Source organism: Corvus kubaryi, unplaced genomic scaffold (assembly GCF_017639235.1).
Source record: "Corvus kubaryi isolate FWS band 111438036 unplaced genomic scaffold, C.kubaryi_AGA036_p1.0 37284, whole genome shotgun sequence".
In the NCBI taxonomy this organism is placed as follows: Eukaryota; Metazoa; Chordata; class Aves; order Passeriformes; family Corvidae; genus Corvus; species Corvus kubaryi.
The window spans coordinates 6,151,825-6,167,559 of record NW_024581088.1 but is presented as its reverse complement, the minus strand read 5'-3'; the positions used below and the strand labels follow the sequence as shown (position 1 = coordinate 6,167,559).

Genomic DNA, 15,735 nt, shown 5'->3' with positions numbered 1-15,735 from the left:
ATTTGGATTTGAGGTCTCGGTGCCAATCCCGGGGGTGCTGTGGGTCCTCCCGCCCGCGTGGGGGCGCCCTGGCGCGGCGCGTGCCCGCCCCCGTCACGCGCGCCAATGGGCGCGGAGCGCTGAGGGCGGCGCGGAGGCCGCGGCCGGGCCGGGTCCTGTGAGGGGAGCTCGGGGGGCTCCGCCGGCCCCTTCCCGGTCCTTTGGGCAGCGCTTCCCTGCGGGAATCCTGGGCATGGAGACCGCGGGCACTCCCACGAAGGAGTTGAGGTGAGTGGTGCGCGCGGAGAGGCGCGAGGCGCGGGTCTGAGGGCAGCTCCGAAAAGTGGCCCCAAGCGGTTACGTAAATCGCCGAGAATTAGCGAAACTTGTGTTTGTGCGTATTAACGAGGAGTTACACAAATTGGCAGCGTTGCGTAGTCATATGAAATAGAGAAGAAAAGCTGATTTTTCTGGTTTGGAAGGTCGGTACTGGAGTGGTTCAGGGAGGCTTATGGGGCTTTTCTGGGTCCTTGGCACTTCCCGGAGCTCTGTTAATGTGTAATGAGGGCACGAGCATCTGCACTTTTGTAATATACAGGGTGTCTGAACTTGTCACTTTCTGTTAGGAAGAAGCAGCTTGAGTAAATATTGAGCTTCTGCTTTTACGGTGTTTTTACAATGCGTCTTCGTTCTGTGGCGAGAAGTGCTGGTGTCCTGTCCGGGCTCTATTCCCTACAGAAACCTGCTTAGATGGGATTTGGGTAACGGCCTGTGACAGGAAAACTTAAAAAACCAAACCAACAAGCTGACAATAGCTCAAATATCTCAAAAAATCCTTCGAAGGCTGTGTTATGAGCACTGTGACGCTGAGAAATTCTCTGCTATAGAATCATTTGAGGATTAGCATTGCTGATGCTAAATAATGACTTCAGTAGGTTGTTTGTATTTAGGACAGTATTTGTTTCTACCACTGAGGTCTGTGTTTTTATCAGCACCTTGAGGAGTTGAATTTCTGTCAGTAATGACTGATGGCTTCAACATTATTTCAGTTTTGTTTACTCAGGTAATTGTCTTACGAAATTAGTAACTGGACAGCGTTCCCAAGTGATACATCTCTGGTGGCAGAATTAGATCTGCAGCCTACCTACGTTTTTTTTTTTCCCCTGGAAATTTGTTTTGGAGTAGCTTTTGGGTGACTTCAGCGTAGTCTTACAAAGATATACTATTAGTGAGGGAAGTTATGGATCATTTTAAAGTGTTATGCAAGGTCATTTTCCAGCTTTTCCACATACATTGTGTGTCACCTTGAGCAGGCAGTTGATTGTGGGATAAAAATACAGCCTTAACAATGGGTGTATTGGTGGGATTCACTGGTTATCAGTGTTTATAAGGTCATTGTAGAACCCTAAGATGGATGGAAAATTAATAATTATTATTTTTTAAGCCTGTCTGTCATGTAACAAGACTGACAGTAAAGTGAATCTCTTTTAGAAGCTCTGGTACTGAAATGACCATTTTGTAAAGAAGCAACAGATGAGTCCTATGATGTGAATGTTGAGAGGAACAGTGGCTTTGCTTGGTTCTGATCAGAACTTTGTATTTTTGGGAGCTGGAGATTACATTTGTCCTTGCCTACAGACAGGCACATGATCGATTCAAATCAACAATAAATTCTTTTAAACCTTGAGCTTGTAGAATTAACCACATTAAATCTATTATGAAAAACACAATTCACTGTGTGTGGTAGGACGTGATTGCAGCTTTTGTAACAACCCAGTGAGTGTGGTGGGAACGCCACAGGTTTTTTTCAGCATTGCTGCCCCTACATTTGTCCTTTTGTGTTGGAAGCAATGCTGAATTCCACAGGATCTGGAAGACCCTTATCAATCTCTTGATTTTCATGGGCTAGTCCTTCAGGGCATAGCTTTAACTTCGAGCAGATGGCATCCCTCAGCAGCGAGGATGCATGTCAGCATTCCGAGGGGCTCTCCCTGAACGATTTGGAGAGCCTGCCCAACTTGCGCAGCCGCTCTGCCAGCATCAGCAGCACCGGCTCCAGCGGCCGCGTGCAGCTCCGGCACAGGGTGGCCCAGCTGATGGCGTGTGTGGAGGACATCAGCTCGGATGATGAGATCCACGAAGAAGTGTCTCGCACTCTAGATGAAGCTTTCCTCCGCTGGGGGAAAAAGCTGAAGGATAAGTGGCAAGAATTCAGGTTTTGTTCCCTCCAGTTGGTTGTTTTCGTGGTGGTGTCGGGGCTGACAAATAGATTTCTGATTGATGAAAAATGACAGAAATTCTGTGGGGAAATCAGAGCGTTCTTAGGGGAGAGTGCATATCCACATTTCAATTTTAGCAAAAAAAAATTTGGGGTTTTCTGTTTGTTTTTAGACTACACTTAGTTACCTGGAATGTGGGCACAGCTTCTCCCCCTCCCGATGTCACGAGTTTACTTCAGCTGAACTCACTGGGCCCGACCACGGATATGTACATTATAGGGTGAGTGTATATTAAAGAACTTGCTTTGTGAGTTTATTGCAAAACTGCTGGGTCTCAACATGGTCTGTTTTGGGAGGACTGTCTGATGTGGGAGATAGTTTAGCACTATTGCTACCAGAGGGTGAAGAGTTAACTTAGTCTAACCAGAGTATTGTCTTAGAACAGAGATGATTTATAGCAGTTATCTGCTGCTATTTTGTGTCAGAATGCAGAACATCTTTTTTCTAAACACACAAAAACTTTTGGCTGCTGTTTTCTTTGTTAGCGTGTAAAGGCATGCTCATTTTGATATGGAAGTTATGGAAAATTCTGGATGTTTTAAGGGAGTTAGTGCAAGCTTGTTAGTCTCAATTTATCACTCTGTTTTCCAAACTTTGTTGAAATTCTTAAGTCCTTACATTCAGGTTATTTGTTACAACACATCTTAAGTTTGGCATTGTCTGAAACTCTGTCTTAAGGTGTATATAACCTCCTTTAATTTTATTTTCCTCAGAGTCAGAAGTGTTAAATTTGTGTGTGGGTTAAACTGCTTGAATGAAAGACTGAACAGCAGGAAATTTCTGGGGTCTGTGTTCTGCAAAGTTCCTATGAATTCTGTCCAAAACAAACTGGTGCAGTGTGAGTAATTGTGATATATTCAGCTTACAGGAGGTGAACTCAAGAATCACAAATTTTCTGTCTGACTTGGCATTTGATGATCCATGGAGCGTTTTTTTCATGACTGTATTGTCTCCCTTGGGGTATATCAAGGTAATTATTTACATCTCTCTTAAGTGTCACAGCAACTGAAGGAAAATATCTTACATTTTTTTCCTCAGATGCTCCATAAAAGATAAGTTGATGGTGTTTTTTGCAGGTGTCTGTCACTTCCATAGGTACACGTATGTTAGAAGTGATTCTTCATCACACTTGTGTTTTCCTGTTTTTCATGTGATGTGAACTTACACTGAACAGCATATTTCTTGTGGCCACAATGTCTTTATCTCTCTCTTGTTTGTAGAAAAGGTTTTTGCTCTGTGCAGTATTGGGGAACTGTATTGTGATGCTTCTTATGTAGTCTTGCACTATAAATATCCCAAGCAGTGGCAGTGATTTTCATTAAGATTGGTAAGGCTCCTTTATCTTGGTTTTTTTTCCAATTTGTTTGCAGGTGAAAATAAATTGCATATGTGTAAAACAGGATTTTAGTGGGTGTATATATTTACCTGAGGACTTAATTTTTGGTTGAAGACCTATAATATTATTTGGGAATTTTAATGACAAGATTTTGGGGTAATATCAGGGACATAAGATCAGCTAAAGTACTGGCTATTTTAATAATGAAAACAATAAACGTAGAAAGATATCCTGAATTTCTCTAATAAAGAGAAATTAAAAGCCTTTTGTAGTGTTTTCTTAAACCAGCATTATTTCAGGCTGATTTTGCTGAGGTGATTGCATTATCTGCGTGCTAATCAGACTCAGTAGTTGTGCTGTTCTTTTAATTGTAATTAAACAAAACAAAGGACCCATTGGGAATTACAAAAAGGAAAAAACCCACATTGTTCATTCTGGCCTAAGTCACTGCTGATAAAAATTCAAAATCTGGCCGTGGGCTGACATTCAGGCCCTGTATACACACAGTTAAAAGAATTCCTGCTGGTATGCCTGGCTGATTTTGAATTCTAATTTATAACTATGGGAGTTTGAACCACACTAATGAATGGATGCTGCCACCTAATGGCTTTCAGCAGGACTTGATTAGCTCTAATAATAAGGGGGAGCTGTCAGGCTGGGTCAAAATCAAACCAGGCAGCAAGGAAAGGTTATCCTAGGACTTAGCCAGGAATTTGGTTGAGGAGGAGAGGAGCAGTTGCCCCTTGGCTGACCTGTGACGAGGTTGGGTGTGGAGGGATAGGTGTTCATCCTCGGGACATTCTGTCCCCTCAGTAACAGAGTCTGTTTCAGAGTGTTGCATTGGTCACAGTCAGTTCTTTCACCATCCACAGGATCATGTTTCCTCTGTGCAAGGGCTTTGATTTGGCTCTGAGGACTGGTGGGACTGGTGCTGGTTCCAGCAGAGGAAGGGTCAGTGCCTTGTGGTGTTCAGGACCTGTGGATCTTGAGAAATGTCTTGGGACTGGCCACAGCAGAATGAAACAAAGCAAATAAATAATAGAGGGACTGGAAGATCCGAGTACCTCATGAATGTAATTATGGAAAGGAGAATGCTGACTACTAAAATATTCATGCATCGTCGAGTAATTGCAGTCCATTGTTTCAATATTCTGTTTGGTGTTTTGTTGGGTTCAAAGACAATGAGAACATTAAAATATATTCTGAAATCATTTAACTGTGTAGATAGGAAGACAAAGAAAAGAGGAATTCTGTTTTAAATTTTGGGCTGAAATTTTGTGCTTTTCCAGCTGTTGCATGTCAGTTTTATTCTAACGTAGTCTTTTTCTAAATTAATCCAGCATAAAATTGAACTACAATTAATGTATTTCAATATCTGTATTTTAAATGGAATCATTATCATTAAAACAAACACAATGAATTTTGTGTCTCGTGCCAGAAACATTGTAAAGTCCATAAATGTTCAATGAAGGACATCTTTATTAGACTATTTCCACACACAACAAACCAAAAAAACCCTAAACTACAAAACCCCCCCTGTCTGTATGCTCCCTAAGTGTTTGGTAAATCAGTTTTTACAGGCACTGCAGGCAGGAGTTACTGCTGTTTGCAGCTCATTGTTTTTGCAGATGCCTGGAATTGACTGCTGTGCTTTTGAGGCATTTAATGGCATTTAGAATATTTAATGATCTGCTGAAGGGTGCTTCAGTTTGAAAAACTTGCTGCTGTTGGAGGACTTGTACGTGTGAGCTGTAAAGCTTTTAGGTGAAAAGTGAAGGATTTGGTCCTTCATGAACAGGATTCTTAAAGAATGAAACAAGAGGCTGGTAAGGCAGAAGAAAAGTCTTTAAAGAGGTTTGGGCAGGTGCATGTTTTGAGGTCAACTTCAAATTTGTAATATAATGTTAGAACTGTGTTAATTAGCTGAGGGATTGATCAGATTTGTTTATAAGGAATATGTTTTTCACAGCACTGAAATGGGTCTGCATTTACTGTGTCACAGTATTGAGGCCAGGCTTGGCAAGGGAATTGCATGACTTCTGCTCTGGCCTTCTTCCCCTAAAAGCTCCTGTGAAGTAAACCCAAGGAACTCCTGGAAATGACCATTCCTTCTTTTCTGTCTCTTCCAGCTCTCCTCAGTTCGCATGCAGGGGTTGCTGCTTCTGATCTTTGTGAAGCACGTCCACCTTCCCTTCGTCCGGGACATCCACACCCACTACACACGGACAGGCCTCTATGGATACTGGGTAAGGAATTCCCGAGATGTGGTTGCCCTGGTTACTTATGGTGCTGTGTGCCTCTGCATGGATCCATGCTGAGAGATAGGAGATGTGGTTTAATTAAAAATTAATAAACTGACAAGCAGACTCATTTGTTTGAGCCTTGTGTGCAGCGCAGACCATAATTTCACCGGTTTATTTGCTGATACACAACAACTTGTGTAGGAAGAAATTGTACTGATTTAAATCTAAATTGCAAGATTTAAAAAGTTGTAGGTGGTGTTAGTAGTTACACTTGCAGGCATTGACTGCAGTTTCAGGGAATGTTGTTCTTCCATCCCAGGGGAACAAAGGAGGAGTCAGCATCCGCATGTCCCTCTTTGGTCACACGATCTGTTTCATGAACTGCCACTTGCCAGCTCACATGGAGAACACAGAGCAGCGACTGGATGACTTTGAAAAAATTCTAGAAATGCAGTTTGAAGGAGAGGATATTCCAAGTCCCATGGATCATGAGTGAGTTGTTCACTTAGTTCTGTCTCTATAGGTTTTATCTATTATATGGTGAACTCTTGCACTGAAGAGTTTTGGGATTGGAGTTTTCATCCATCATTTTTATTTTAAATGTCCCTTCAGCCTTGACCCTGAACCCTGTGAGGAAAAGATAACCTGAAAGACAGATGTCTGTTTTACAAGACTGTTTTCTTTCAGTCTTTAATTTTTTAATACATTTGTTAGCATATAGACTGTACATGTCATGCAGGAAAGCTTTAGAAACTAAAGCCTGTTTATACCAAAAATCCTCTAGGTTGCTGTTAAATGTTCAGAGACATAAGACTCAGGAGAAGTTAATATTCAGGCAGTAATGAGCAAGCAGCAAGAAAGCAAGGGACTTAATTTACTGTTCCAATTACTTTAAATTTTTTTTACTTAGCAGCAGGTTATCCCTGTGTAAGCTTATCTATAACTACTTAATGTTTGTGTTTAAGCTGTTTGCATTAAGCAATATAAGTGTTTAGAGCACCTAATTAGTGTAATGGCTAATATTCTGTCAAATTCTTCCCTCATTTAATGGTTTCCTATAAATCTGCCATGTTTTATGCATTTTGGTTTGGTTGGTTTTTTTAAGGATTCTCTTCTGGTTTGGAGATCTAAACTTCCGGATAGCAGATTATGGGATACACTTTGTCAGAGAATCAATCAATAACAAGCGCTTCAATCTGCTGTGGGAAAAGGACCAGGTAGGTCTCAATCTCTTTGGGGGTTTGGGTTTGTTTTTGATGCACACAAACACAACACAGTAGTTAAATTACACCTTGAGCTTCTAATTTCTGTTACAGAACACAAACTGAGAGCAGTCATGAGGTGGAACATGAGGTGGTCATAAGCCCCAGTTAATTGCCAACTTTTTTTGCTTTGGTGTAGTTTCTTACTCATTTATAATGCTCACATTTGACTGGAGCTTTCTTTGAACTTCATGTCTTGTCAAGTTGTTCCTTACCCTGACTTCTCCCAAGAATTATTTTTAAGACAACCTTATTCTGGAATTGCCCCAGAGCTTTCAGATGGATCATGTCAAGAGTTCTGCTATAACAAAGAGGCCCTTCTGAATTCACCTTTCCAATTACGCTGTACTGATTGCAATGTTGAACTCCTGGAAGATGCTTTCCCAATCATCCTTTAAGACCAGATTTTTAAACATAATCTTTAAATTTTACTTTTTATATTTGCAGTTAAATATGGCAAAAAAGAAGGAAGTGTTTCTTAAGGAATTCAAAGAGGGTCCTCTGCAGTTTAAGCCCACCTACAAGTTTGACCTTTACTCGGAGGTCTATGACACAAGGTAAAAGATAAAATGAGTTGGGAATATGAGAGTGAATGTGGTGCTTGCTTAAATATCACTTCAGTAATCAGCAAACCTGAATTTCCTGACTGTGCTCGTGAATTGGGGCTATTGAGCTGTTCTGTTAGGCTTGGATTGATTGAATCTGAGTAAATGAATATTTTTTGCTGAAGAAGCTGGGGTCTGCTGATTGTATGAGGGAAGTAATGAAACAACCCGGCTTCCTTTTTGGAAAGACCAGGTTCACAGAATAAATGAGCACTTGTTTAAGCTGCTTCTGTTTTGTTCTTTCCTACTAAAAGTGCTCATTGGTTGTGAAAAAGGAGCAAAAGAATAATTGTCAGCCATTTTTGTTTCCCTTCTCTGTTTAAGCATTTCATTTGGTATGCTGGTATTTGAAAATTAATGTGTATTTGTCTCTATTGATTGTTTTAAGTTGAAAATGGAGTATCTCATATTTCCAAAGTTTTTCTCTGATATTAAAGTCTGTTTGTTAAGTATTAGTCTTATGTTTCCACAGAAGGATAAGTTCCTGTCCAAACAGGGTTTTGTACTGATCTTTTTCTTTACTTCCAGAGAACAGAAGTCCCTGTTTTGGTTTAAGTAAGAAGAGAACTTTCTGAATTTTGTAGTTTTTTTAATATTTCAGAATCAAAACAAGGCTCCATCTGAGCTTTTGCTTTGATTTTTGCGAAATATTTGAAAATCAGATGACAGCTGATTTTCTTTAGGGATTTTTTTTAACCTGTCTGAAAGCTGCACTGTTACCTACTCTGCTGTTGCACTTAATATTGGAAGTTCATTCATGTGGATCCAAAGACATTTTGCTTCTTAATTGAATGTAAAGAGATGTAATGGGACCAGCAGTAAATCCAGTTAACAAAAAAGACTTATAATAATCCAAACCTGGGCATATTGGGATTCATAGGCTGGTTGTCTGTATTGGCTGATTGAAAGAATAAAAAGTGTATTTATACATTCTGTGTGCATCCTGCTGCTGTTCAAGCTACCAGAGAGACTTTGCTCAGATGGGAGTGACCAGCAGAGCTCAAGGCAAGCACCCTGCAAAAGTTGCTTTTACTGAAGCCCACAGAATATTACTTTTGATAATTCTTCAATGTGAATTTTGAGGGTTTGTTTCCCATCTAATACCCCATTTCTCTAAAACAGTGAGTGTATTACCTTAAGCTGTTGTTTTGGTATTTTCCTGCACAGCAGAGCAGACATCTGGCAGCTCATAAAGATTTCTGTCGGTTTATGTAATTACTGGAGCAAGTGGGATAAGAGCCCTTAGTCATTTCAAATCTTTCCACCTTATTAAAGGTGGGAAGGGGTAAAACAAAATTCTGTTGAATATTGAACTAAATGGCCTTGGTTTTGATATTTAAAGTTATTAAACTGACAGTTTTCCTTACACATTCTCCTTTTAACTTTTATAATCCAATCCAGTCCATTCTAATTCCTCTTCCATAGGGTATGATCTTTTCTCCATTTCAATTTGAAGTGATCCCCCCATCCAGAGAGTTGCTGTTAAGTCTTCCTCTACAGAGAGAACCACAGAGGGCTCATGTCTTCTGGTGTAATTGATGTGGTATAAAAGGAAACTCTGCATTGTGATACCAGTTTGATGTATAGCACAGTTGCAGGCACAACTTCCTTGATTATGGAATTTTAAAAGCCTGTTGTTATGAGACAGCAGTAGCTTGCAAACCTGAAATGCAGGCTGGTACAATTTAGAGGAACTTCTAAATAAAGCATTGCTCTGGCACCTGTGATTACCATAAGCTACCCAAGTTTGTCCTGTTTTTTGTTGTTAAAAGAAACTTGCTCTCAAATATTTTGAATAATTTCAAACATCCTTCAAACTCTTCCTACATATTCCTTATGTTTACGCCCTCATTTCTCAGAATATCTGTACATTTGGAGCCTGGGGCAGTTGCTGTACTCACTCAATGTTCATGCATGTTTTTACAGGGTTTTAGGAGAAAGTATCATTTCCTGTATGAAGCCAACTAACCCACTGAAACGTCCTTCTCCCCTTCATTTTACTCCTCTTTCAGAAAGCCGTGAAACTGATCTGGGGTGAATGGAGTTCAAATTAAGGAAATGTTGGTTGTAAAACACATTAAACAGAGCTGTAAAATGAAGCTTGGATATGATTGCCTCCTTTTATTAATATGTATCTCACAGTCTTGGAGTAGATTTTGCACAGCATTCTTAGCTTTTGGCAATTTGTTTCTCTGCTCATTTCACTTTTTACCTTACATTTTTGCAGTGAGAAGAAAAGAAAGCCAGCATGGACTGATAGAATTCTATGGAAAGTGAAAAATCTCTGTGAGGTTGCATCAAAAGAAGGCGAATTCCCTGAAGAAGAGAACCCGATTTCTGTTACTCTGAATAACTATGTCAGTCACATGAGCTATGGCATCAGTGATCACAAACCTGTTACAGGAACTTTCAAGCTTGAGGTGCTGTCCCAGTTATATTGTTCAGAAAGTTTGTTTTACTCAGTGTTGCCTTACAGCAGCTGATTTCCTAAACCATAATCCCTGTTTCATTCTGATCATAGTGAAGGCAGCAAATTGCTTTCAGGTTATTTCCAGTCAGTTAAAGAGTCCCACAGGTGGCAATTGTGACAGAGAATAACTTGAAAAGAATAACTGAAAGAATGACAGGCTTGACTGAGTTTAACTCTGTTCTTTTGTGTAGATGAAGCCTCTTGTCTCAGATCCCTTGGTCACGCTGAGTCCTGAGGGTGAGTGGAGTGCAGAGCACGATGTTTTCATGCGCTACTCCACGGTGCCTGAATTCCCCAGCAGCGCTTGGGACTGGATTGGGCTCTTCCAGGTAAAGTTATCTCATCATGGCTCTTCAGCAAAGATGGTGAATGTGACTGCAGGAGGTCGTTGAGAGTTTTGGAGCAGTGATTCTTGCTAGTGCAGAACTCTCTGAAATGGTTGTGTCCTTGATTGCCGTTAGTTCTGTGTGCTGACAGTTTAGCCCTACAGCATGGGAGTTCTTCCACACCCTTTAAATTCTCTGCTAAGATAATCTGGTGGTTTATTTAAGTAAAATGTTTCAGAAGCTCTGGAAAGGAGTTTATGCAACAAAAAAAAGAACAAAAATAAAAGCCTATAGACAGGTGAGAGAACAGAGCACTCCCACCCTCTCAGAAAACAGAAGGTTTGTGCAAGCCCCCAAAATGTTTTGATCATAAGAGTGCTTTAATTATTTCAGTGAAAAAGTAAACATCTCTCACAACTTTGAGTTTCCCATGTAGTGTATGGTTTTCGTTTCCATCAGGAAGCTGATGGTTTGGATCTTTCCCTGCAGGTGACTTTCAGGCATGTGAATGATTATGTTACTTACGCTTGGGTGGAAGATGATGAAATTTCTTCCAACAAAGACAGCAAACAAGTAAGTCAGTTGTATTTCTTTCTAATGTAGTTTCCCACTGGAGTTCTGTTCCATATCCCCTTCTCCTTAGGGGTTCTGTATTCCCTTCCCAGTTGAAGCTAATTTGGAACAATATTTAAAATCCCTCTTCCTAATTGTTCCTATTGAATGGTTTGGTCCCTCTTTAAAAGCTGCTGTCAGTTACAAAGCTTTCTAGTAGTGACTACCTAAAGTGATTTAAACCAAACAAATAAAACTTACTTTGATACAAATGATAACTATCCAAAGATACTTATCTGAACGAATAGAAGTTGAAACTGGGAACCGTGGCTCCTTGGGACAGGCCCAAACCAAGGTAGTGAATTGCTCTGCTTTTCCCACCAGGAGGCAGCTCCACTCCCTCTGCTGCTCTGTGGCTTTGTCCCTTCCCTTAAAAGCACTCTGGGTCTCTTCTCCCTTCTCACTGAACCAAGCCAGCTTGCTGACATGGTGAAGGATATTCCTTCTCCTCCCTGATTTAATTTTCAGACGGTTTCCTGAGTTATTTCTGTCCTCATCTGTTTGAGCTTACGTTTTAAAACATGCTTATAAATAGCAGATACTGATTTTGATAGTGTCCTGAATGGCTTTTTTGTAAACTTCTTTTGCTGTGGAAATTGCTCATTGCCTGTTCTTATTCTTGCCAGGTTTACATGAGTGCTTCAGAAATACCTAAGATGGGAGGAGAATTTTTGCTTTGTTATTATAGCAATAACTTGCAGTCAATAGTTGGCATCAGTGAGCCTTTTCAGGTAATACATTTGGAAGCACTGATTAATGGAAGCACTGATTAATGTTGATGTAATTTTTTTTTTAATATTTATTTTGTTTTCATATGCATCTGAACGTAGCTGTGTTAATCCTTGGGAAGGTGGCAGCAGAAGGAATTTTTAAAAGAATATGTCCTAGCTAAAAAGAATTTGCTTATATGCCAAAAGACTCTGAGTAACTGTTACGGCATCACACAGCAGTGAAATAAGACAGGTTTCTCTCTCTGTGTTCTCTTTTGGAACTTCAGGCTCTGTAATGTTAGGTCCCCAGTTTCTGTAAAGATGACAAATCAAGTGCTGCCAAATTTCTGGCAGATTGTAGCTGAGCTTTTTGTGCTCCATTTTGTGACTTGCACAAAAGTGTTTCCTGGAAATTGTCACTTGAATTTGGGAAGGATGGGACAGCTGGACTCAAGTTATTTGATTAACAGGCTTTGTTTAATTTCTGCAAAGATGACTTAACCTGCCCAAACAAGATGAACTGACCAAGCATTGCTGCTTCTACACAAGCACTGTTTTTTCCAGAATAATTTTGTTTGGGCATAATTTTCCACGCTGTCATGGCTGTGCTAATATGGTGGGGAATCATTAAATTGGAATTCTGCATTGTTGATGATGAGGATGAAGGGGTTTTAGAAGACTGTAAAATTCCAGTGCCTTAGGGAATACAATAATGAAAGTTCCTGGGCTGGCTGGTATCTCATTCCTATTTTATACTATTATATTTTATTAATATATATTTTTTTCTGTATGGGTGAGAAACATGGCAGAGTGGAGTATTTGTGTTGTCTCTGAGCTCAATATCTATCAGAGACTCTGCAGGATTGCTGCCTTTCTTCTTGGATGACATTTCATATTTTGCTATCAACTATAGTAGATTTTTTTAATCTTCTTAATTTTTATCAAATTCTTTATATAGTGGTATAAATAATACAGAGCAACACGGTGCTTTTGAATTGTTAATTTGTTATTTGTCTCTCTCCTAGATTCAGCCTAGCAGAACACCAATAGAAGGGGATCTGCCAGAGGAAGAGAGCAGCTGGCTGCAGAAGCCTGACAATCCAGAATCAGGGGGTGATTCTGAAAAGAGAAAGGGCATTTAATGGTCCTGGTTCAGCAGTCAGATGATTCTTTATGTCTTAGCGATTGTAAGCTTTTGCTCTTAGAAGATGGAGTAAGACAGGTAGGATTGTTCAGAAACTTTGTAAGCTCGTAGAAGATAATTTATTGTGGAAATGGATATTTTTATTCTGGGGAGAGTAACTCTCTTGCACTGGATGAGAACTGTAAAAATAGCACTTAAGGAATGCTGTATGTTTTAAGGTGATAGACGTTTCTAATGCAATGATTTAATCTAAGGAAGTTGCAATGTTTAATAGATTTTTTGGCTTGTTCCTTTTTTTTGTAGAGGATATTTTATTTACGATGCAATATTTACTATGCTGTAACCACTTAATAATTGATTTCCAAATTTTGAGTTTAAATGAAGTTATTTAAAAATTATTTATTAGATACAGCTAGTTAGCTTGTTTTAAAATTTTATTTGACTTTCAAATGTAAGCTAATTACCTTTTGGGAAACACCAGTGACAACAGGCCACATGAAAACAAAATCTTCGGAGTGTATAAAGTCTGCTTTGGTAGATCCTTCTCTTCATGCCTTACTGAGAACACTGTAGGATTTTCCATTTCTGATTTTTCCAAATTGAAATACATTTATCAAAATGCACTATTCCTGATTTTTTAAAAATTCTTCTTTTACAAAACAATTAAGCAATTTGCTTATTGCTTTCTCCCCCTCATTAAAAAAAAAAAATAAACCTATTTTTATACCAGTCCCTGGCTTGGAGTTAGCCAGGATCCCGTAACTTCTGAAGGAAATTGCAGAAGTTGAGAAGTGCTTTAGCATAGGTGAGCAGCCCATGGTTGATGAAGCATTTGGCATGATCTTCGAAAATTGTGAATCTCTTGAATTTATAGTAATCAGTCTGCAAACTTTCTGATTTCTAGAGGTGCTCAGACCTTACTGTATCCTGTGCACTTGAGGGTGGAGATGGAATAAGAAATTTCATGTACCTTTAGGAACCTGAAAGGTAGTTAGCTTCAGAAAGGGTCTTGTTTCTTGATGAGGAAATAGAGATCTTTGGAAAGGATAGGAAGAAGCATCAACATTCCACAGAATCTCAGACTGCAGTGCTGGAACAGAGCACTTGTGAGTCTCCCATGTTCTGTATCCACAGCTCCCTCCCATGTGTGGTGAGTAGTTAAGTTACTCCTCACTGGCATGGTGGTTAGGGATGGAAAAGAGCAGATTTGGTTCAAGTGGAAGAGCAAAGTGTGTTGGGATGTTCATGCTGGAATACTCCTTCAGAACTGAGTGGATTCCTTTTTGCTCTTTTTCTCAAAGCGTTATTTTTTTCAGGTTGTTTTGAGATAGAAAGTTAACAGCTTGATAAGATATTTGTTTTGCTTCCATCATTCACTGTATAAAATCTATTGAGGTCCAGGTGTCTTTGTGTCCTGTTGAAGCTCTGACATAGGTTTTCTGGTTAGGTAGTTGCAGTGGGGTTTAGGAACACTTGGCCTCTGTAGGTTTCAGTTGTATCTCAGCGTGGTGCTTGGTGTTGGGAACTGTTCCCAGTTGTGAGTAGTGAGGGCAGGTTCAGAGGTTACTGTGTTCATTGCATGGATTAACACTGCCTTGAGGTTTACAGTTTGTACATTCCTGTTACATTTTGGAACAATATTAGAAACAGTTTTCCCATTTATACTAGTCTCCCAAGAATTTGTTTTGCACTGAATTTTTCAGATAGGTGACTTCTTCTGGCAATTAGGGCATCAGACAAATCCCTGTTTTGCATTGCAGTAACTTCTGCAGTTCCTGACTTGTGCCCTGTTTCTGGTTTCACTCGTGTAATTCTGACCATTCTCCATGCAAGGAGATTCTGTGGAGAGCCCAAAAAACAGTGGGCTTTGAATTCCAGACCACAGCTGGTGATTTACTGTGGACCAAGATCCAGTTTCTCCTAAGCAGGGTGCATCTGCTGGGCAGGAGCAGCTCAGAGGGAGCCATGCAGCCTCTTTGCAGGGACAAAACACTTGAGATCCTTTGTGTTTGTGGGAGCTGAGAACCCTCTGTCACTGGACACAGAAGCTGCATTTTGTAAACTGATTCTTTGAACCACAGGACTTCCCAGAAAATGCCCACAGCAGCTGGGATTGGAACTGCTTGTGTGTAAGGAGGATGCTGCACAGAACTCTGCACTTCTTTCTTCAGTATTATGCACACAGAGGCACTTTTGTTTACTACTGTTACCTATGGTAGCTTTTCAAACTATTCCATGACCTGTAATGATGCAATTTCTGATGAAATTTATCTTTCTTAAAACACCTTTAATTGGATGTTATAATCACTGGAAATGTTTTTATACTCATGTGTTTTCTTTTCATGTACCTCTAAAATAAATCCTGGCAGTGAAGTGTTGTGCATGGCCTCTGTTAATTTGAGAAGGAACAGACTGGCTTGGGTGGGGAGGATTAATTTGTAACCTTTCTCCAAGGAACTTGTTTTGGTCATGTTTAATTCACAGACACAAAGTATTTTAGAAGGAAATGAGTAAGAACATGTGGTAGGGCTTTGGGCTGCAAAAGAAGGGCAAGGACAAATGCTGGTTTTCCTTTGGACAAAGCAGATTCATCTTATTTTTTCCCTTATTTCAATGAATCCAGTATTACATGCTCTTGTGGTTTTGTATTTTCTGTCCCTCTTCCCCAGTGAGGAGGTTTTGACATTTTCTTTGTAAAAATGCCCAGACCACTTAAAATTCTTTCTTAATTTTTGAGAACAGGTTCTTCTAATTTCACTTTTTCACAGT

The 15,735-nt window shown here is 39.9% G+C and overlaps 1 protein-coding gene across 3 annotated transcripts; it reads left to right on the top strand.

Annotated features, from left to right (window-relative positions):
• The first annotated feature begins 103 nt into the window (after positions 1–103).
• INPP5K (inositol polyphosphate-5-phosphatase K) lies at positions 104–15,339 on the top strand. 3 transcript variants are annotated; one of them, XM_042026117.1, is made up of 13 exons: positions 104–267; positions 2,371–2,478; positions 3,120–3,228; positions 5,724–5,840; positions 6,157–6,329; positions 6,943–7,054; positions 7,547–7,656; positions 8,233–8,259; positions 9,932–10,124; positions 10,366–10,503; positions 10,990–11,073; positions 11,739–11,843; positions 12,848–15,339. In XM_042026117.1, exons 1-13 carry the CDS (start codon positions 233–235, stop codon positions 12,962–12,964), a joined length of 1,428 nt encoding a protein of 475 aa, XP_041882051.1. In that variant the 5' UTR covers positions 104–232; the 3' UTR covers positions 12,965–15,339. The 3 variants fall into 3 exon arrangements, with proteins under 3 accessions (XP_041882051.1, XP_041882049.1, XP_041882050.1); XM_042026115.1 differs by lacking the exon at positions 104–267 and adding an exon at positions 1,763–2,194; XM_042026116.1 differs by lacking the exons at positions 104–267; positions 8,233–8,259 and adding an exon at positions 1,767–2,194.
• Positions 15,340–15,735: the final 396 nt, after the last annotated feature.

What these genes read in the sequence shown, in the direction of transcription:
- INPP5K (XM_042026115.1), top strand. Translation starts at nt 1,920, where the DNA reads ATGGCATCCCTCAGCAGCGAGGATGCATGTCAGCATTCCGAGGGGCTC. An exon ending in CTCCCTTGGGGTATATCAAG is followed by an intron (nt 3,229 to 5,723) that starts GTAATTATTTAC and finishes TGTCTCTTCCAG; the next exon opens with CTCTCCTCAGTTCGCATGCA. An exon ending in CAGGAACTTTCAAGCTTGAG is followed by an intron (nt 10,125 to 10,365) that starts GTGCTGTCCCAG and finishes TCTTTTGTGTAG; the next exon opens with ATGAAGCCTCTTGTCTCAGA.